The sequence below is a fragment of the Gymnogyps californianus genome, chromosome 13 (assembly GCF_018139145.2).
Source record: "Gymnogyps californianus isolate 813 chromosome 13, ASM1813914v2, whole genome shotgun sequence".
NCBI classification, from domain to species: domain Eukaryota; kingdom Metazoa; phylum Chordata; class Aves; order Accipitriformes; family Cathartidae; genus Gymnogyps; species Gymnogyps californianus.
This window is the reverse complement of record NC_059483.1, coordinates 17,917,726-17,939,190: the sequence shown is the minus strand read 5'-3', so window position 1 is coordinate 17,939,190 and position 21,465 is coordinate 17,917,726. Positions and strand designations below refer to the sequence as shown.

Here is a 21,465-nt window from a genome sequence, read left to right as displayed (position 1 = left end):
GAAATATCAGGTCCTTATATTAAATATAAAGTTGGGATATAAGGGTTTAATTGTAATTCTCAATTTACCTAACACCCATTTTTAAGCTTTTCCTTAAATTTTGAAAAAAGGTAGCATTTTGGGTGTTACGGTTTTGCTACATTTTTAGAAAATGCTGTGCATCATCCTCAAAGGAAAAAAAAATCACTTTTTAGCATTAAGTTACCATTCTTACTTGGAAATAAGAACTTGTTAAAAAAGTTAGAAGAACTGGATGTCCTAGAAGCTTTAGTATTAATTTGCTGATAAATGGATAGGAAGTAAAAGAGGAATCATGTGTGGTTATATACCACTTGAATGCGGCATGAGTCATCGCTGCTGCTTAAATGGGGGACATTTGATCCCCTTCCTTCTCTTGCTGTATTTCTTACACAAGCCCTGGTATTCATGTAACTGAGTATCGAAGCAGGGTGAGGAACTGCTTTAAATGGAAATTAACCTAACCAAAAAAGTTTGTTTGCAACTGGATTAAACCCTTTATCTGTCTCATCGCATTGCCACATCCAAGCTAATGTCAGCATTAAAGAGGCAATGGGAATGACCTTCTGGGAACAGGAGGGAGTTTCAGACACTTTTGTAACCAGCAATATGGATTTCTGCTGCATTACATTGACTGTGAAGTGACAACCTCATTAGTAGTTGCAGAAAGGATGTGACCCTTGGATAGAAATAACTGTCTTTGGATGTCATGAAAAAGAGTTGATGAAATTGAAAGCTTTAGCTTGGTTTGATTGTGATTTTTGCCATGTGGGCAGACCACCAAATGCATTTTCCTGTGTAAAGTTGTCTCGCTGCTCTTGTTTTAAGGTGCTGAATTTCACAAGTAGCATGAAAACTCTTGCAGAGTATTACAAATAGAAAGCATGTTATCAGCATTAACCAACTAGTGTAACACTTTAGGAAGGGGAAGGTAACTTTCTGTAAATTAAAATATTACCATTATTAAGCATGGCAGCTGCCAAAAGCAGTTTAAATAGGGATCATTGGACGTTAAAGATGTCCTCAAACTGCCTTCTGCAGCATTCGCTGTCTTTTGATCTCCTTTGCTTTCTGTCTTTCTACATAGCTGTGTTTTGCTCAGATTCCCTTGAGAAGTTTTATTTAAATACTAATATATAATATCTCTTTAAAAAGCCAGGTTGACAGTTGCATTATTTTAATTTTTTTTAATTGTTTGTAATGGGACAGTCTTGCAGAGCTTTCAGGGTACCTGGTGTGAAGTCAGGCTCAATGGATATATCCACCATATGTGTATATACCTTTAGACAGATGTGAACTCTTAAGTCTAGAACTTGAAGTAAAAAAAGCCCAAACAAACAAACAAAAAAACCCCAAACCCCAACAAATAAGGAAGACTGAAAAGGATCAATACCAATGCATGCTAAGAAGTGAATGATGATACACAAGTGCCCTGGCAGATTCCTCACACTGCTGATTTGGAAAGAAAAGGCATGTTGTGTCTGAGTTGACACTCAGAGCACAATTTAACTCTGGTGGAGAGATAACTAACATACAGCACAGAAATAAACTTTCTTCTTCAGATAATCTGTTCTATTTATGTCCCAAGTGAAAAGTGTCTTTGAACTTTTTTTTCTCCTGATAACAAAGCAGCTCTTACTACACCTAAGGATAAAAGGAGTAAAGACAAGTGAATACGTGGTATTGTGGGGCTTGACAAATATGTGGATGATGCTCTCCTGCTGCAGTTTGCTGTGAATCAAGTCGAACCTAAAAAAGAAAAAGATGTGCAACTTCATTTTTTGCTTTAGCAATATGGCTGAGAAAAGGCATAAAAGGGGGTCCTGGTTTATTTCTTCTCTTAACACATCTAAAACTGAATATGCAGTTATCTGACTCAAATGGAAAAGATTCTGTTCATTTAAAAATGGTTGTATCGGAGATGTAAAAGAACGGAGAATACAGGAACCGAATTCAGAATTCTTACAGTTTCTCAAAGTCCTATTTGCCCTTCCAAATTGATGGGTAGGCTTTTACATCAGATTACCCTTATTGGAAACTGTTGCAAGCACTATAAAGGTAAAACCAGCTGATAAACTTATAGCTATCTAAGTGCAGATGTGTAAGAGGCCAAATGTATCATTAGATTTTCCTGTTTCGGAATGGAGAGCTCTCCATCTGCCAATGTGGGCTTGCCTGAGAAGCCAGGATGAGTTGTACATGCCCTGTGTGTCATCCCAGAACCTGCGTGGAGTTTTCTTCACTTCCTCCATCTTAGAGACAAACCTAGAACACTTCCTCCCAAAAAGACAAGTGTTGTCTTTAGGTTCATAATGAAAACATTAAGTATTGAAAATTAATACAGTGAAGTTTGGAATAACATACAAGTATGCCTCAGTTTATCCAATGCTTGGCTTAAATTGATGAGCAAGACTTTTTAAGCATCTTGGTATCGCTGAAGCTTTGTTTTTAGCTGAGAGAAGTGTTGAACTGCAGGGTCAAAGTTGGCAAGTAGAAGGAGTTAGTAAAGTGGAATTTCAGGATAGGAAGAAAACAGTTGCATATATTTTTCTTTCCTTTTTTCCCCGCCAGGTATTTGGAAACAATTACACTTTTCAAGATGTGAGAAATTTGTAATGTGCAGGATATGAAAAGGGCCTTTGGAGGGTTTTGGTATGATGATACATTTGTGGGCCTTAGTGATCAGAGTATGGGTGAATTATGGTCTCCTGTGACAAATATAGGTGGAAGGAGCCTTCAAAAAGGGGGGTTCCAGCTGTGGTATCTCAGTGGTTGTCAGAATAGGTTAAATTTTTTGATGGCTGGAAACATCAAGGAGCTCTCAACAGGAGCATCCATGGTGGGAAAAGCAAAGGAGCAGAATTTTTGTTACCCATCAACATAAGAATGTGAACCTGTTGTGCAGGTAAACAGTGATCAGCAAAACTGGGCTTTGGGTTTTTCAGGGAGAAATGGCTACTTATTTAATGAGAAGTGAACACTAGAGAGAAAGGAAAGTCTGGCAGGCAAAATAGAGAGCATTTAGGGATGAGAAGAATGGAAGATGGAGCCAGGGAGGGTAGGGGTTGCAAAGGCCGAGGAGGAAATGGGGAAGCTTGTCCCTAAAATGTGCAATGGCAAATAAAATGTTTTACTCAATTTGTGTTGGCAGTATTTCTGAACAGCATAATGGATGAAATCTGTGACCTAACACAATTACTTTTATTCTCTTCTGGCCTTCCAAGTAGTCACTTATGTGCTACTCAGCCTTTCTTAGTCCTCTCGTTCAGTTTGGAATGATTTTAGCTAATAGTAAGCATTCTGTATTGTCTTACTGAGAATTTTTTGAAGCCTCAGTTATAAAGGTGGCATTATGTGTGGAAGCGTTGAAAAGCATCAGAACATTGTGATGTTCTTTCTCGCCCCCCCCCCCCCCCCCCCCCGCCATGTACTTTTCATAAGTGTGTGCGTATGCTCTTGTCATGCATCAGTAGATGCAGTCTCTCTTTAGGGGCTGTAAGGTTGGATGGTCCTTGTGCAAATATGTTCAAGAGAAATGCAGGAATATTTTAAAATACTGTTTCTTACAGCTTTGAATTGTGTATGTTGAGAAGCTTCTCTTTTGTACACTTGTGGTCATAACTGATTTTTCTCACAGTCCACTCCCAAGTCTGTTAAGGGCAGCACCAAGAAGGAGGGATCAAAAAGGAAGATCAACATGAGTGGGTACATCTTATTTAGCAGCGAGATGAGAGCTGTGATTAAAGCTCAGCACCCAGACTACTCCTTTGGAGAGCTCAGCAGGCTTGTAGGAACTGAATGGAGAAACTTGGAAGCAACAAAGAAAGCAGAATATGAAGGTAAATAAAAACTAAGTTGCTAAACTCTTTTCTGCTTTTTTTTCTTTCTCAACGCATTCATTACTGTTATTCAGATGACAGGTTTAATAAAAGAAGATATTTATGTTTATGTTCTGGACGTACCTTAAAGAGAAGTTCATATTGAGAGATGACTGAAGAGGAGCAAAGAGCATGTTTTAAGTTATGTAGTGCACAACTGATAATTTAAATGTCTTTGCCACAAATAACCAAATGAACAAAGACCAAGAAAATGGGGTCAAATTAGCAGTAAAGGGGCATGAAGCCCCTGAGCTGGAAGTCAGTTGGAAAAATGGTTTGTGAAAGTTTCCTTAAAGGAGGACTGGGGGGAATTTTGGACAAGAAGCTCTTCAGAGCTGTAGCGGCAGGTAAGAAGGCTTACAGCGGAGCGGGAAAAAGTTCTTTGATTAACAGTACTTAGAGTCCTAAAAAGCTTTGGTAGAGTAAAATCAAGGATACCGAATCTGTTACGATACTGTAAATATGACCTATTGTTCAGTCTCAGTATTAATCAACTGTTGTAACTGATTTTGTTGAGAGATTTCATATCCTGAAGTAAGCCTAGGAATATTTCATAGACATGAGATACTTCAGACCTTTCTTTCTTTCTTTCTCTCTTTCTCTCTTTCTCTCTCCCTCCCTCTCTCTCCCTCCCTCTCCCCCCCACCTCGCGCTCTCGCGCTCTCTCCCTCTCTCTCGTGCGCTTTCAGTCTCTTTCGCTTGCTCTCTTTCGCGCTCTCCCCCCCCCCCCCCCCCCCCGATATTGGTCATTGTGTTTCAACTTTATTTGGTTAAAATAAAATACAATTGATCCTTAACAGCAGGCCCTTACCCAAGCCAAATACATTGGCTTAACCGCCATAGTTATTACTCTAGTTAATAATGAGTCAACACTTTCAGTATAAACCCTATTTTTTTAAGCAACTGTTGCAATTTTATTGGAAGAAAATGCTACTTTGGATAGGAAAGTTTCAATGCCCTCGAAAGTTATTGCCCAATTAGGTTATAACTTTGATTTTTTAAAGATGAGATTTGATAGGTTTTCTGCATACTCATAACTTAAAGGCAGCTTTGATCTTCAAACTAGAAGTTTGCATGCTATCACTTTCCAACTCTCAGCCGCCTCAGTCCTTTCTGAATTTGCAGTAGTACCTCTTTGCATTTCTGGAGAGTAATATAGCACCACTCGGCTATGTGCAAGTTTTCTTTGCAAATGCTGTGAAGGGAAATGGTAATGCTCTTTCTTTGTGAAAGTACTATGGCCTTACTTTTTTCCTGTTGTAGTTTCCTTTTACGCCTTTCTAGGTGCACGTGGTATCTTTTTATTGACAGATCCCTCCTTACAGCCTAATTCTTAAGCAGTAGGATGGCTAGCATGTCATCGCTTCCTAGCTTAGAGCAGCTTGACGTCCTGCACTTCTGCAGGAAGACATAGCTGTAATGTAGTGGTAGCAACAGTGTCTGTCCACTGTGTTAATGATTGCCTACGTGCTTCCATTTTAATCCTCTTTCTCAATTAAAATTTGCCAAAGCTTTTGGATTTTGGGCTGCAGTTTCTCTGGCTTGGTGTCTGCCCAGAACTAGACTTACTTTTATTTGTTTTTGAGGGGTTGGGATGGGGTTACAAAGTGTCCAAACTGTGTTTGCTTACCATGGGTGAAAGGAGAGAAACTCCTCTCCTTCCACTGTGACGAGTCAAAATTCACATGCTCTCTAGGGTGGATGTGCACCAGGGAGCAAGGAACAGGCATGGTTTGACACCTCAGTGAAAAAGTGCCTTTCCATGTTCTGGTGAAAAGTAGTTTGCATTTTAGATCCATTTTAACCCACTGAAAATTTCATTTGGCATATATGCAGGGTAATAGTTGTTTTTTTAGCAATAGTTGAGCAAAGAACAGGCTGCATTGGAAATGCCTGCATGGCTAACGGCACTGTGAAAACTCCTCAAAATAAAATAAAATAATGCATGGGATTGAGGTAAAGGCCTGTTTTAAGGAAAAGCTCTGTTCAAAGCAGAAGGTCTTTTTTCTGTCTCTTGAGATGTGTTGGAAATGTTGTTTGAATGATCTCAAGTCTTGGGCGAAACGATTTGGGTTTAGTATTGAGGTGAATGCTCAAGGCTGAACTTTTAGACACCTGCTACAGTTCCCTTTGGCAGTGTTGTTTCATCTGTTAGTTCTGTGGCAGTCACGGCATGGATGGGGCTAGGTAAAACTCAAGTACTGTCCTATGTCAGGTCCTTCAAAGCTCAGCACTCTGAATGAAGTCTGATAAAGCTGAACGCTTAACAGTAATTTCTCATTCATCAGAGTGTCTCCAGAACTTTTGCTTTTGTCTGACCTTTTTTTTTTTTAGCTGGCCAAAAGTAGATGAGAGTCAGAACAGCTGTTTCATCTTTTCCCCAAATGCTTGCTCTGCTCTGAAGAGGATTATCTCCATTTTTCTACTTCAGGATCTAGCTTTAAATGTCTTGTGTATTTTGTGCTCAGTCATATATAAGTTGCCTGTAGTAAATTTAGGAGTTTCTGTGCGTCGTCATCTCTTCCTGAAATGACAGAAGTGAAAAGGAAGGAAATACCTTTGAAAATGAAACTGGTCTTTCAGTGTATGGAAGTAGTGCTAGAAGCTGCACAAACAGGTTCTACAGGAGCCAAACGCGTGATAGACGTTTGAAGTCATATACTAGAGAAAATGAGTAACATTGGCAGGATGCGTAACTTAATCTCCTTGATGAACTTCTTCTTAGCCTTTGTTTGACAGAGGACCTTGATTGCTGTTTTAGTGGCAGTTTTCATCTTTCACCAACTGCAAGAGAACTTCTAGCCCTGCATTCACTGTTATTAAAATTTGCTGGAGATGTATGCTGCATTCATTTATTCTTTGTTGTTCCTCATTGCGTCAGTCAGATACAATGTTCAGAGTAAACAAATCAGCAACTTGCATGCCCCCAAAGCACCTTGAGTGGGCATTCAGTATATCTCCTTTTTTTGTTTGCTTGGGTTTTGTTTTTTTTCTTTCTTCTTCCCATGACCCTTTGCCCTTCCCTTAATATAAAATTGTCCTCTGGTCAGATTCCCCTGCAGTAGATCTTTTGTTCTTGCAGTCACAGTGAGAAACTTGATTGAGATAATGACCAGATTCATCGTACAAAGGACACACATGACCTCCAGTGAGCAGCACAATGTGAGTTAGACATCTTCAGCAAAAAAAAAAAAAAAAAAGAAATAATAGCTCAAAGGGTACCAAATGGGGAAAATGACAGAAAGAGGCAGAGAAAAATATTTTTGGTTCATCAAACTGCTGCTTGTTATGTTCCAAACACTAAGGACCTGTCTACACTAGGGAAACTTTGCAAATGCTTCCCGACTTTGCCACCACTTTTCAGCTGCATCAGTAGTAAAATATATAGGGAGCCCAAGAATAAACGGGCCACCGGCTGGCACTGCTATCTGCTATTTGCATCTTACTTCAGGGCACATCTGGTGGACATGGTGCTTAAAATTCCCGCAGCAGCTGGTAGCAGATCTACGTGAGAGCTGCTGGCCTTGGCTGCAACTGGTTTAGCTGAGGCAGTGGTGTCAAAAGAGGGAACGTTTTGCCATGTTCTCCTAGTGCGGACCGAGCCTAGTGCTGGACTGCTGCTTCATGTTGGTAACACTGGTGTTATTATCAAATTTGTTCTTTGACTTTTTAAATTTTTATTTTATTATTTATTTTTATTTTTTTTTTTAGAAAGAGATAAAACTTTGTGGAATATTTTTCATGAAAGGTTCTCTAAAAGTCTTAGCTGCAGCCACATGAAATCAAATCATATGCTGTATAAAAAGATTCATCTGTTCTACTTTATATTTGACTAAACTATGCCAGTGTTTGACTAGTCCTTTTTAATGAACAGATAATATTTTGAAAAAAATTCTGGGTTACAAAACAGAACTGAAAATCTAAAATACTTTTACAGAGCGGGCAGCTAAAGTTGCTGAGCAGCAGGAGAGAGAGCGAGCAGCACAGCAGCAGAATTCCTCCCCCCGGGCAGGCACTCCTGTCGGGGCTCTTATGGGGGTGGTGCCGCCACCAACACCAATGGGAATGCTCAATCAGCAGTTGACACCCGTTGCAGGTAAAACGTAGGAGCTATGACCATTTTTTCCTCATCCACTATATCAACCCCCTTCATAACTCTGAACACTCTCTTGGGTCACTTTGTTCTTACGGAAGAAAAAGCTCAACCTCTTCAGTCTTTCTTCATAATGAATATACATAACCGTAGTGGTAGCCTGGTAGTGTCATGTTACTTGCTCCAGTAGTGAGTAGCCTGTTGAAAATGCAGGGAAAAAGGGTCCTCCTTGTGCGGTACTCCTGTTCTGTTTGTGTGCAGTCGTGTGTATTCACTCTACTTTGCAGAGTTCATGTTTAGCCCTGCTATGGCAGGAGGGGAGCAAGCTAAATACTCTTCTAGTGCATGCAGCATCAGTGGCAGTGGTAAAGTAGGAGGCAATTTTTTTTTAATTTTTTTTTTTTTTATTGTCAGGAAGGTGAGAGGCAAACAGAATCCAAACCAGATTTTAAATCCGAGCAAAAGCTTTACAGAATTGCCGATTAGACACTGGTAATCAGAGCAGACTAGGATCTAGAGCCATTGCAGAAACAAATACGAAATGCCAACATTGCTGGTTTTATCAGGTGATTTTTCAGAATAGAACTGAGCTTGGAGAACTCTTCCATGAGGTCCCTGTTGCTGGGTGTTGTGCTCGTTACCAGTTGTAATCCAACTTGAGTGCATAGGGAGTATGCTTGGAGTAAGTATTTTCAGGATCAGATCTGAAGACAATGTAGTCCACTGGAGATTCTTGTATGGGAATCAGCCATACGTCGGTCAGAAAATGAATTAGGTATGACCGGATAGGTTCTTTTCCTTCCCCCATTTCTAATTAAAATAATTAGATTACTTCAGTCAAGGTCAAAATAGTGCTGAGTAGGTAAAAATGAGTATTTGGAGGGTTTTTGTTTTGAGTTTTGGGGTTTTTTTAACTTTCCCTTAAGGCATTCCAATTATTCCATTTATTCTTTTGTCATTTTTCTTTTTCTTTCCCGTCTCACAGGCTGCGGCCATATTTAGAGCTGACAGCCTGAAGCGTTTTTCATCATGGTCTCTAAATCCCTTTTCAATAAATAGGCTGCATGGATGTTTAAACTGAAGGCACATTCCTTATTTGGTTCATGGTCTCCAGATTACAAAGCATTTGTTTACGCTGAGTTGCATTTTTCTTTTGGTTTTTTCACTTTGTTCTTGTTAATTTTCCTCTGAACTGTTTGCAGTTGGTGTGTGTTTGTGTGTGTGTACACATATCTGTGCATATATTAAGAAAAAGAAAAAAAAAAAGAGTTCTCCAGTGCTGATCTCTTTTGTGAGTAACCTGCTTCAATCTAGAATATGTAGAAATGTCATCCTCTTGTGGTTGTTTTTTCTTGGTTTGGTTCTTGATTTTTTGGCATTGAGTCACTTTTTCAATTTTTTGGAGGTAGCTGTTGATGGGCAGTAATACTTACTTATTAACACTTTCTTAAAACTTTTCCAAAAATGTGCATTCTGCAAACTACACATGCTAACTTACTTCCTGCGGCAGCCTCCTCAAAAGCAAACTTGTATTTAAGACCATCATCTTATTCAAGCGGTTAGACATTCAAGTCTCTTCACTTCGGCATTGTGAAATACTTCCTTCAAGTAGATGATCAAGTGGATCTTTTAAAACTCTTTCTACTTTTGTGGCCCATTTGAAAAACACAGTCTTTCATCTTTTGGTTTCCACAAGTCTTACTTAGAAGTATCTTATTCTGTTGAGACCTCTTTCACATCCTCCTCCATCATTTGATTGCTTTTCTCTAGTCCAGAGAACTACTTCATCACAGAAGTTCATAGAACTTCTTTGTGGCCCACGGGTCCGAGAAACTTGGATGCCTTCTGAGATACATTTCTCTTAACATGCAGCGCTCTAGTTTCTTGTAAATTTAGGCATTACAGAAGTTTATGTAATCTTACATTGTTATAGTAAAAAATGGGAGAAGTTATTTGAAAGACATCATAAATCACAGCTGTGGGAGCTGGAAATAGTTTGCCCATGTTTACTAGTTTAAAATCAAAGTGGTAACTCATACATGGGGTATGAAAGTGGCTGCTCTTAGAACCTTGTGATGAGCAACAAGAACTGATTTCTCATGGAGATTTGATGACAACTTTATTAACGCAGCCAGTTGTTGAGTGAGTATTTTATCTGGAAATGCAGAAATGAGCTTTCATGATTGATAAATGTGGGTTTGTTTCATTGGAGGTTTTTTGTTTCTTTTTGTTTGGTTTAAAGCTTCAGAAGTGTGTGTAAATGCATTGAAGATGTGATAGCAGCTCGGGGTGCACTGGAAGTACCAGGCAGTAGCTACGTGAAAGCCCTTTATCTAGGGATGCTTTTGTTGTTTTTCTTCTTTTACTTTTTCCATTAGAAATACGGATTTCACTATGTTAATAAAGAGGTACAGATGAGCTTCCAGATACTTGAAATAGCTACCCAAGACCTATTTAATAAGTGTCAGTCTAGGTGTCCTGTGGAATATGAAGGTTTGAGGGAGATCAGTTCTTTATTTTCTCGTTGTTTGCTCCATGTAAAGCTTTTGGAATTTCAGGTTTCTCACCTTTGTAACTCTTCCTGAGGAAGTGACGAAATTAGCTGGTATTTTGGAGCTGCTCGATCTGTTTCGATCCTGAGCTTGTGACAGCTTTATTTTCAGTCAGAGCTGGTGTGAGTTTTTGGCTAGTCTTATTCCAGAAATCCCTGTTCTGAAAGTTTCTTTTATGAGTTACTGGGAGTGTGGCAAAGACTCAGTAGGTGATTTCTTGGAACAGACTATAGAAGCCCCAGCAATTTTGCATTTCTAAACTTACCTCATCTCTCTAGACCTGCTTCTGTCCTCTGTCATCTTTTCATTGTCTTTCCAACCCCTTTCCTTGGTTACCTGACAATGCATCCTTTTAAATTAAAAAGCCTAGAAAACAGGCGAGGGACAAGCAAGTTACATTCCAGGACTAATAAACATAGTGCAGTTATATTGTGTAGGTTCACCTCATAGATAGCAGCAAACCTGAGCTGAAACCAGAATAAGCTCTAAATTGTCTGCCCTCACATGCAGAAAACTAAATTTATGAGCAGCAGCACAATACCTTCTTTGTCGTATCATTGATTTTCCTATAAAGACACCTGGAAGACATTGACAGTGAAATTCTGTGAGGGACTGCAGGTGCTCCTTGTAAGTCCTTTTACTTCGGTCTAGTGCTGTGAGCGCAAGTTGCGGCAGCCCAGCGCATCCTGTGGTGTCAGGTTTAAAATTTGAGTTATTTCCTTAGTTCATACTGGAGATGGTTTAATAAAAATCGCCCGTCACTGCCATTAGTTTTAAATATGCGAATGTTGAAGGGCTTTTGCGTGTTAATTTTGCCTATGCACTGCAGAAAAACGTATAGGTTTTTATTTTTGTTCCAGTTGGGTTTGGTCTCCGAACTAGCCCATGTAGCAGGGCTGTACATGAAGCTTGTGTAGTTAGTGTTGTGTTCGTAATCTGTATGCAGATGGCAGAGCTTTAAGCTGTATTAAAATTGCTTGCATTAGTAACATTTAATTGTGGCTGAATTTATTCCTTGTGTTAACATATCTGAATATTCAGCATTTATTGCCCCATGAGAAACATACAAATACACTAAATACTAATTCATCAAAAGTATCGTGTTTCGTATTTATAACTTTTTTTATTTTTAATTTTTGTTCATTTTTGCAAGATACTAATTGTAGTATCGTCTTGCTGTACTAAAGGTGCTTTTTTTTTTTTGTGGATAGTGCATGTATTACTGTGTAGATCATATTGCATGTTATTGATGCATGTTTGAAATTTGTTGTGTCCTTCAAGGCATGATAAGTGGCTATCCACCGGTGCTGCCACCTTTGCAGGGCCCAGTTGATGGCATTGTTAGCATGGGCAGCATGCAGCCACTTCACCCAGGGGTGCCCCCACCCCACCAACTTCCGCCAGGTATGCCAGGCATCCCAGGCATCCCACCACCCGGTAAGAATGTCATCCTCATTCGCTCCTTGTTTCATTTTCATGTACTTGCCATTTAACCAGTTGTTACAGAAATGATCTGCAGCTTGTTTTGGTCATAGCTTTTGTTTCTGAACATTGCAGGTTTGTTTAGCTGCAGCGCACACAATGCACTGCTGAATATATGAGGTATATGCAAAACGTTGACAGAACAGCGTGTCCGGTCAACCAGCAGGGAAAGGTTACTGGAGAAACGTGACGCTACTCCAGCAGTAGTTTTGCTCCAGCCAAAAAACTTGACAATTGTGCTTGAGTTTATCAGAGGTCTGAAAAGCTGAAATCAGCCTATTCATATCCTTATGTCATTTGAACAGTGTCCTTCCACTCCTCCTTTTCTTATTTAAAGTGGCCTTATAAATGAAATTTATTGCTCTCGTTCCTTACCGAACTCTTTTTCAGTATGTTAATGTTTATCAGTAGTCACACTGCAGTTAAATGAGCCTGGTCGTGTACGACCCCTTGGCCATTGGGGCGCTGACGGATTATTATAAAACTGTTCAGATTAAACTTTGTTGGTAGAATAATAACTGGAAACATATGGGGATAAGGTGAACTCAATATACTATTGTGGCCAAATTTTGAATTGATTTTTGAGAGCATATCTACTACACATTTGCTATTTTTTTTGCCACACTTTTGATGAAAAGTGTTTATGTTTCATTCGGCCTCACTTTTGCAGTGGTAACGCCATTAACGTGTCGCCATTATGGGGGAAAATGTTCATCTGCCCTCTCATCCTGTTTTCTGCTGTTTCTTTCAGTTTTTACCTCTGATAACTCATGTGTCTATTTAAAAGATGTGCATCCCATATATTCAGCAGTTAAACAAGCTGTGGACAAAAGTGGTCTCATTTGCCTCCCCCTACCCCACTTGCAACTGTGTTTATCAGAAGCTCTGTTAAGACTTTATCTGTATGTAAATTGGTTTGGGGTTTTTTTTGTTTGCTTGTTTTTTTAAAAAATCGATCAGTATTAGGTGTGCAGCTTGCAGCTTCACTGGTGCGTAAGATTCACCGTAATGTCACGTAGAGGGAGTAGGAAAACAGCTGTGTGTCTGTTAGCCTGTCCCCGACTCACCAAGGCAGTGACATTTAGCACACATCAGCAACATACAAACGTTTGGGAGGCGAATCCAGGACAATGCATTTCTTTGAAGAGTTTCTCCAACTGGAGAAGTGGGCTGTGTGTATGGTGTTTAAAACTGAGAGGATATGGATTAGGGAAAAAATAATGCCTGGGAATGGAGGACCACACGTGAAGTGGTGCTAAATCGGGCTGGGTGGGCTAAGGGTGAAGCCATGCTCTGACGCTGGAAAGGTGAGGGTGCCCTCTTCCAGACCTCTTCGCTTTGTACCAAAAAAAATCCGTGCCATTTTCCACAACTTGTGTTATCAATGTTTTTCCCAACTTCTGACTTGCTGTTGGTACAGATGCATTTAAAATGGGGGCTCTGATCAAATGGAAAATAGATTCAAAATATGCTTTAGTGTCCAAAATGCAGTGGCACATCTTTTGATCACTGATACAGAAATCTGCATGCAAATTAAAGCCTCAGGAAGAGCGTAGTTAGTTTGCAGCTTTTCCAATGAATGAATATGAGAAGTGGCATAAACAGAAAGAAAAGCAGCAGCACACATAACTTTTCAGACCAAAGCATCTGTATGTAAAATATCAGGAACTGCATGACTCTCATTTAGATTTGTAAATTTTTGTATGTAAGACTGACATCGGTGTTTTCTGCTGCACTCTGTGCAATAGGGAAAAGCCTCAATATGTTTGAGAAAAACTGACAGTTTTTCTTTTCTTGAAATTTATTTCAAATGTTCATCTGTCTCATCTATAAGACTATTTAAGCTTAACGTGCAAGTTATGTTTTATATTAGTGAGATCTAACAGAATTTGTGCAATGGCTTGGATTTCCTCCTGCTGTGAATGTATTTTATAAAACTGAACACAAGGAGATGTTAAATGTTGCTAAAGCAAATCAGCATTTCCTTTCTTAAAGGATTCCAGGAAGATCCTGTCAAGCTAAAGGCGTATATTATAAATGAAAAGATTTAGTCAGGTGATCACTAAGTAACGTGAAAAAAAACCTGAAAACCAAAAATTATTCACTTTGCATTTCTTTAATTAAATTAATTCAACAGGCCATATATCAATGCTTGGTAGTTGTCATGTTGGCTTTTTTTTTTTTCATTCAGAAACTTCTAAAGTGTTTTTTTTATTGGGGGAGAGGGGGATATTTGAATGTTGTACATCTGCTTAACATAACTGTGAGCAATGATATCAAAGTATAAATTCTTACTATAGAAGACCAAAGAGATATTTTTCACTGCTCTGAAATAAAACTAATTATTTTATATTTTGGAATATAGGTGTTATAGGCCAAAATGTGTCCCCCATGGTAGGCACTCCAGCACCTGGAGCAAGTCCTTTTGGACAGCAGGTGAGTCATTTTTACATTATTTATGAGGCTCTAAGGCTCTGAATTAGCATTTGAACAACATCTCATTTGTAGGGATGCAAATAGCCTTTCCCAGGGAGAACGTAAACCAAATGTACACCGATGTATTTAGAACCAGTTAATATCTTGCACTCAGAGCGTATGTCTGTATTTGTGGGTTGAATTGTTATTAGACTAATTAGGTTCTGTCCAGTGGGATAACTTCTGCAGTATAAACAAGACAGTGTTTTGTTTCGTTTTCCTTCTACTAAACTAAGACTAGTCATTTCAACACACTGTTAAATTTTGTGCATTTTTCGTGATGCAGAGGACGCTGTCCACTTTCTCAGCTGTTGATGAGTAGGTAAAAACTGTTTTGTTTGCTCGCATATTTCACAGACTGACGCAGCAGGTGTTCATTGGCAGTTCAGAATTTGTGAGTTTGGAAACAGTGATGATCAGATGTTCCTTCTCAATGATTAATACAGCTGAAGTGTTCGGCACATTTCCAATTTTATCAACTAGATTTTTGCATCGTAAAGAGAAATGTGATTTTGGCTAGAGGGTGTAAAGAAAACCAGAAGTTGCATGAGAAAGTAGTGAATTGTATATGTCATGACACTGAGTTATTCCAGACCACAGGATATCTGTGCTAAAAGTTCTCAGTACTGCTACTTAATCACAATGGTGGGAATTCTTCTGTGTGACTGTGATTTTTTTTTTTTTTTTTGTGTGCCTGTGATTTTTTGCCTGACAGCGATTAGCATTTATTCTGTGGAAGTATCGCAGTCGTCCAAGGATCAGGGTCAATTTGGATTAGATGTTTTAGAGATAAATCCTGCACTTCACAGACCACACGGTTTCTGATCAAATTAGAGAAAGCATGAAATAAAAAGGAGGCAAAAGGAGTAATTAAGGTTAATAGGAGAGATGAGAAATGGTGATAGTAGTCAGAGTATGTTTACATAGATTAGAAACAATGTTGTGTGTTAAATATGAATATCGTTTGTTTGCACTTCCTCTCTCTGTGCATCTCGGTGACCCCAACAGATAGCCCTGGCTGAAGTGAGTGTCTTCCAGGGAAATTTTCTTATGCCTTTGCTCATAAACTGTTTTGAAGCTCCATTGCATGAGGATGACACGATGCACAGATGTGAAGCAGCTTCCCTGCAGTTCCCCAAAGTGTGATCTCTCCATCACTTTGTCGTTGCAGATAGGAATCCTTGGCCCGCCGGGACAGCAGGCACCCCCTCCGTATCCTGGCCAGAGCCCAGCAAGTCAGCCCGTTATGCAGCAGCCCACAACTCCCATGTTCGTCTCCCCTCCACCAAAGACACAGAGGCTTCTTCATTCTGAAGCCTATCTGAAATATATTGAGGGGCTTAGTGCTGAATCAAATAGTATTAGCAAGTGGGACCAGACCCTTGCAGGTAAGGCTTTTGATACAGAGTGGGATATTTCCAGACAGAACACACTTCTTCGTAACCATTGATTTTTTTTGCTTTTATGGAAAATGCTAAATAAGTCTGCTGCTTACTTAATAAATTGTACACATGCAAGTAATTGTTAAAAACAAATCAACAGACTGGGAATGTTACATGTTACCAGCAGGCTAATTCCATCGATGTTGTATAAATCTAAGAATCAATTGTATGGGCTTAAATACTAGGGGTAAAAGTTATACTGTAGAATTATATTTGCATTTTTCTAGAAAAATTGTGGTGAATATCAAAGCCAGTAGATAATTGGACCATTTCTTGACCTTCCAGCACGAAGACGAGATGTCCACTTATCAAAAGAACAAGAGAGCCGACTCCCTTCACACTGGTTGAAAAGTAAAGGGGCTCATACCACAATGGCCGATGCATTATGGCGTCTGCGAGACTTGATGCTACGAGACACCCTTAATATCCGTCAGGCATACAACATAGAAAATGTTTAGTCACATAATTGCTTCTTTCTTTGATACCGGCATATAAGGAGTTTTGTGGAACAATAGCTGTTTTAGTTACTGGGTGGGAAGAGATAACCAACAATAATTTGTATTGCATTTTACTGTACATTGCAAAACCATTTTTATATAAGGACACTTTTAATAAGCATATTTCACTTTTTGTTATATTAAGTTGACTTTATCAAATACACGGATTTTTGCATATGTTTCCTTTGTTTGAAAGGCGATTTCATAATTGGTTAAGTGTAGTCAAGGATTCATCTTTCTTATACTTTATTGCTGAGAATCTGATGCCATTGTTTTTATATAAAAGAAGAAAAACGAAAACAAAGTATTTACAGATTGATACAGTGGAATGTGAAATTAGTCATAGTTTACATCTTAGAAGAATGTGTGTACATGTGCTTGTGTGTGCTAGCCACTTCCAGCAGAAATCTCGCTTGGATGTGAACAGGGAGGATCTCTTAAAAGAAGCTAAAGGTAAGACGTGCATTGACGCTAGGGAAAAATGACATTTCAAGTCAATACCGAGGCAGCTGAGTGGGCCACAGCAATCATGGAAGTGCTAGTGTGGATGGGACAAGGGTGTCTTGACCGCTAATGTTGTCCAATCCTGTCCGGTTATTTAATTGTGTAGCCGAGGCCATTGTCATCCTAAATCAGTAACAGAGTACATGTGCTGGCATGCCCTTAGAAGGTGAAATGTTTCATCTACCATGACCTGCTTTGGGGGTTCTGTGATGTCCCTAACACCGAGCAGTGGGAAGGGGAAGCTTCCTCCCTAAGCAATTCTGTCTGCATGTGGGAGAGGCATGCAGAACTTCGAACCAGTTCAGGTCTTGGAAGGTAAGTTAGAGGAGAAGAAAAGTTGAGTTGTTTTCTTAGTGAAGTAATGTGATGTTTTTAAATTCACACATATTCTGTTAGTGATCGGGCATTGTAAGACATTTTTGTATGCTTTCTTTAAGTGTATTGATTCACCTTAATGAAAGTTTTGCAATGCAAAATTTGAGAGAAATTTGACACTTAAATTAACTTTGAAGTAAAATACTACTGTATGGTATGTGTAAGTTCAGCATACCGAGTATGTTGGAGAAATAGAGTACTTGCATTGCAGCCTTCAGAGGGTTTGGAGGTTTTGGGTCTTTTTTTTTTTTAGCTAAGTAAGGTAGGTATAGACTCTTCTTGCCAAATTTCACGTTGTGGCTGCCTTCTGCTAAAGACTTACCTGTCATCGTAACTAACCAACCTTTTGGACTGCAAAGTTATTTGTTTAAAGGTAAATCCTTTCATTTATTTAATTTTGGAAAAAAAATTAATACTTTTGGATTGCATTAAGTAACTGGGAAAGCTATATTAATTTTGAAAAAACCGTTGGCAGGAACGTGGTCACTGCAACTCAGTCCAAAAGAACTGATTTACTGATACACTGCATCTTACTGCTAGAGATGTTCATCGTGTGGAAATTTTTTTTTTTTTAAAGTCTAATAGTACAGAACATTTTCATTTCAGTATATTTGGCAGAAGGTTAAATATTTTTCTTCAAATACTGGATACCTTGGGTTTTGTTTTGCTGATGTAATTAATACTGATGAGGGAAGTGACATGTGCAAGTATAAACTGTTATTTAATTTTACTGGCTAATTCCTCTCCCTCTCCTATTGCAATCCTCCAGTCATTGCACAGAAAACCATGTAATTACAAATAGGCACTTAAGGACAGTTTAGGTCAGATGTGCAATGGATGTGAAGAAAATGGAGCTAAGCAACATACAGGGAAATTACAATTTTGAACTCTACAAGTAGCACACCTGTGGTACAGAAATTCTTTACTAGCCTTTGTAAATGACCAATTTTATTTAATAAAGTAGAAACTGAATAGTCTTAGACCACCCCCATATATACAGTATCATCTTAAAATGTGTTTAAATTACCATAGGCTTTGTAATTTTTAGCCACAAAGACGGGACGTTGAAGTGAATCAGGCAGCAAATCCTAGTTTTTGAGTATTTGGAACTATCATGGATTGTACTAATACACCACCAGATTCTCCTACTTCTCAGCATTAACAAAAATTACACCAAAGAACCTGGGATGGATTTTAGTTAAGTTATTGTTTTATTTATTTTCTTTTGAGGACTGGATGGGACTCCCTTTGGAGCCTGTATAACTCAGATGTTTAATTTATCTGAAGGTCAGTGATGAGCAGACTTGCAGCACTGGCTCTCTCCTGCCCGAGCAGCTGAAGCCCTACTTTCACTGCTCTTTCTGGCCCAGGAGCAAGAGATTGGAAGTGCAAACAAAACCTGGGTCCTCCCGTAAGGCAGTGCAGAGCACTACCACTAAGCCACTGGGCTGGCCCTAATCAATTATTTTAAGCTTTGTTTATTTATTTCAAAATCATGTCTCTGTATATTGGAGGCATTTCAGTCGATTGCAGTAAAATTTAGGATATAATGGCTACAGTCTAGAATTCAAAACCAGCAAAAGAAACTGTTTTCTGACTCTGGTTTAAAAAGAAAAAAAAAAGACATGTCTGTCTGTCTTTCTCTCTCTTTGTGGGTGTTTGAACCCCTCATTTGTTTTCCACTGCCGTTCATTGTACTGGCATAAACAAAACTTTCATATTAAAATAAAAGTATGTATGGGAATTGGTTGGCTTCCGTGAGAGTGGAAAATAGATTCATCTAGGACCGGTACTTTCATAAACCAGTTGGAGACGACCAATAATTATTTGTTCTCTTCCTCAGTCCTTCCCTTCCATGAGAAAATTTACTGTTTGTGTAAAAATTCGGAACATTGATGTTGGTGACTTTTTTTTCAGCGTATGTTTTCGGACCTGGTTAATCCATGCTTGGCTTTTCATTAGATCTTGTACTCCTGAAGGTTAAGCTGCTAACCAGGTTTATAACATGTATGTACCATCACTTTGTTTACCTGAGTCTTTTTAATTTGAATAAAAATAGTTTGCAAAGTGTTTTGGATTAACCAGGTTTGAGTGTCCCATCAAGACTTTTGTTAGGATGTTATTTCAAGTAATTCTGGCTGTTGCTGATCCAGATTTTATCAAGTCCTTGCTACCTGGGTGCTTGTGTATGGGTAAAGAATCCTTTTTCTATTGTCCTGTGTATTGCAAGACGTGCCTGGTAGGTGATAAGAACAGTGATGCTGAAAAATATGGTTGAAAATTGAGCCATAAGGAGCATGAACAGTAAACCCTGAAAAATGTGACGCATTGGGAACAAGCTGAGTGGAGATGATAAGATTCAGTCAGTCCCAGATGCCCCCACAGTAATTGCTTTGAAAATAAACAGCAAGCCTTAATTTCATATGGGAAGCTAACCTGGTTCACGACTGTCTTTTATGTAGCTGTGTAATAAAGGAAATTAGAACAGTAATATGGAAAAAGCATCTTTTACACAATAAAATTAGAAACCAGGATAGAAATTTTCTTTAATACCACAAACTGCAAGAGAAATTAAGTGATAGGAACCTCTCAAGTCTCAAGGTGTCTCTGACATACAATTTACAAAGAGCTATTTAAACAACCAGAACAGATAGCATTATATTTAATTAACATGCATTCATGTCCTCGACCTGGGGGATAAACGCTGCCTCTCACGCAGGGTGCCAGCTTTACAGAACTTCCACCCTTCTAAAATTTGATGGTGCAGTTGCACAGAGGAGACTAATTCTGATCATCCTCCACATCTTGTTTGCTCAATCTGAGATACTGAAGATCATTCATAGATGTATGTAGCCCCCTCTTGGCTGCAAATGTACTAAATTGGAGCGGTGTTTCAAAATGGCTAGGTACTCTGAATATCAAGTAAGAATGGGATCTGATTCACTGATATATGTGACATTTTCTGATTAATAAAATAAACCTCATATTCCTTTTGCTTACTGCATTTTCCAGCAAGTCTAATTCGACCATCATACAAAGAAACAAAACGACAGCTGCTGCAGTGCAGTAGGATCTGGTGATCCTGGATAAAGAGATTCCCAGTCTCTGTCAGGCCTCGGAGACATGGTGGTCTCCTACGGTCAGTCCTTCCTGCGCCAAGAGGGATCAGAAATCTAGTGCAGAAGTCTGGCCATGCAGATTATCATCTGTTAAAGGGGGCAGCAGGAGAGACAGGAAAAGAAACGGCGGAGAATGCACTGAATTACACAGCAACACGAGTAACCGGTGTGGCTCAGCTCAGGTTAAGCTAAGCACGACGAAAGCCTTGGACAAAAATGGTGAAGGATGGTCAGTCCTTCATGAAGTCTGTGCGCCTGTCTCTACAGGGAGTGTCCAAATTCAGCTTCCATTGGATGATTTTTGGGAGGACTATAATTAATCCTCGCACTTTGTGCCAAGCACCACTGTCCAGTGACAACTGAAGGAAATTCCTTGGGACCAGTCATCCCACCAGTGCCTGTTGCAGGTTTTTGCACCTTTCTTGGAAGCACCTGGGGCTGGCCATAACCAGAGCACAGGTACAGTTTTGTATCTGTGTATGAAGTCCAAAGTGAAAGCTCGCCTCCACTGAAGATAGTAAAAGTTTTGCTCCAGGGAAGAATTCACCAATACATAACAGATGACTATTTTTTCCTTTTTCTACTCTTGAAAAGCTGGGACAAAACTCTGCTGCACCCCTGGGCCAGAGAGGAGTACAGGCTGGGCACATACACGCTTCCTTTACCAGAACTTCTTTCCAGTACTTCCCTGGCTCGCCTCAGGTCTTTCAGCAGGCAGCGTCTTTGGGTGCACAACAGGGAAACGATCAACGAACAGATCCATTCTTTCCACAAAATCATTCTGAACTGGCAGTGAAATTGTCCCCTCTCTAATGCTGGAGAGGTGAGCAGCGGTGCTCGTATGTAAGTATCGCTGTTCGTTCACAGATGACTATTTACTGCTGCTGCTTTACTGAGTTGAAATTTTCCATGCTTGATACCTATATTGGCCTGACTTCTGCAATGTGGAAAGCTTTCAGCAGAAATGCTTTGCTAATTCTCAGAATCTCCTGCTGCGGCCACTGCAAAGTGAACACGAGACCACTGTTTG

The 21,465-nt window shown here is 39.4% G+C and overlaps 1 protein-coding gene across 20 annotated transcripts in view; it reads left to right on the top strand.

The window, feature by feature from the left end:
• The window catches only part of PBRM1 (polybromo 1), a 61,698-nt gene extending 45,084 nt beyond the window's left edge, over nucleotides 1-16,614 (top strand). For 10 of the 20 annotated variants that reach the window (XM_050904832.1, XM_050904830.1, XM_050904835.1 and 7 more), the window contains 5 exons: nucleotides 3,656-3,857; nucleotides 11,823-11,978; nucleotides 14,389-14,459; nucleotides 15,670-15,886; nucleotides 16,226-16,614. In XM_050904832.1, the coding sequence (XP_050760789.1) occupies nucleotides 3,656-3,857; nucleotides 11,823-11,978; nucleotides 14,389-14,459; nucleotides 15,670-15,886; nucleotides 16,226-16,398 (819 nt within the window). In that variant the 3' untranslated portion in view covers nucleotides 16,399-16,614. Of the gene's footprint in view, nucleotides 1-3,655; nucleotides 3,858-7,833; nucleotides 7,993-11,822; nucleotides 11,979-14,388; nucleotides 14,464-14,868; nucleotides 14,871-15,669; nucleotides 15,887-16,225 lie in introns of all 20 variants that reach the window. The other 10 variants (XM_050904840.1, XM_050904839.1, XM_050904837.1 and 7 more) reach the window with 4 other exon arrangements.
• Nucleotides 16,615-21,465: the final 4,851 nt, after the last annotated feature.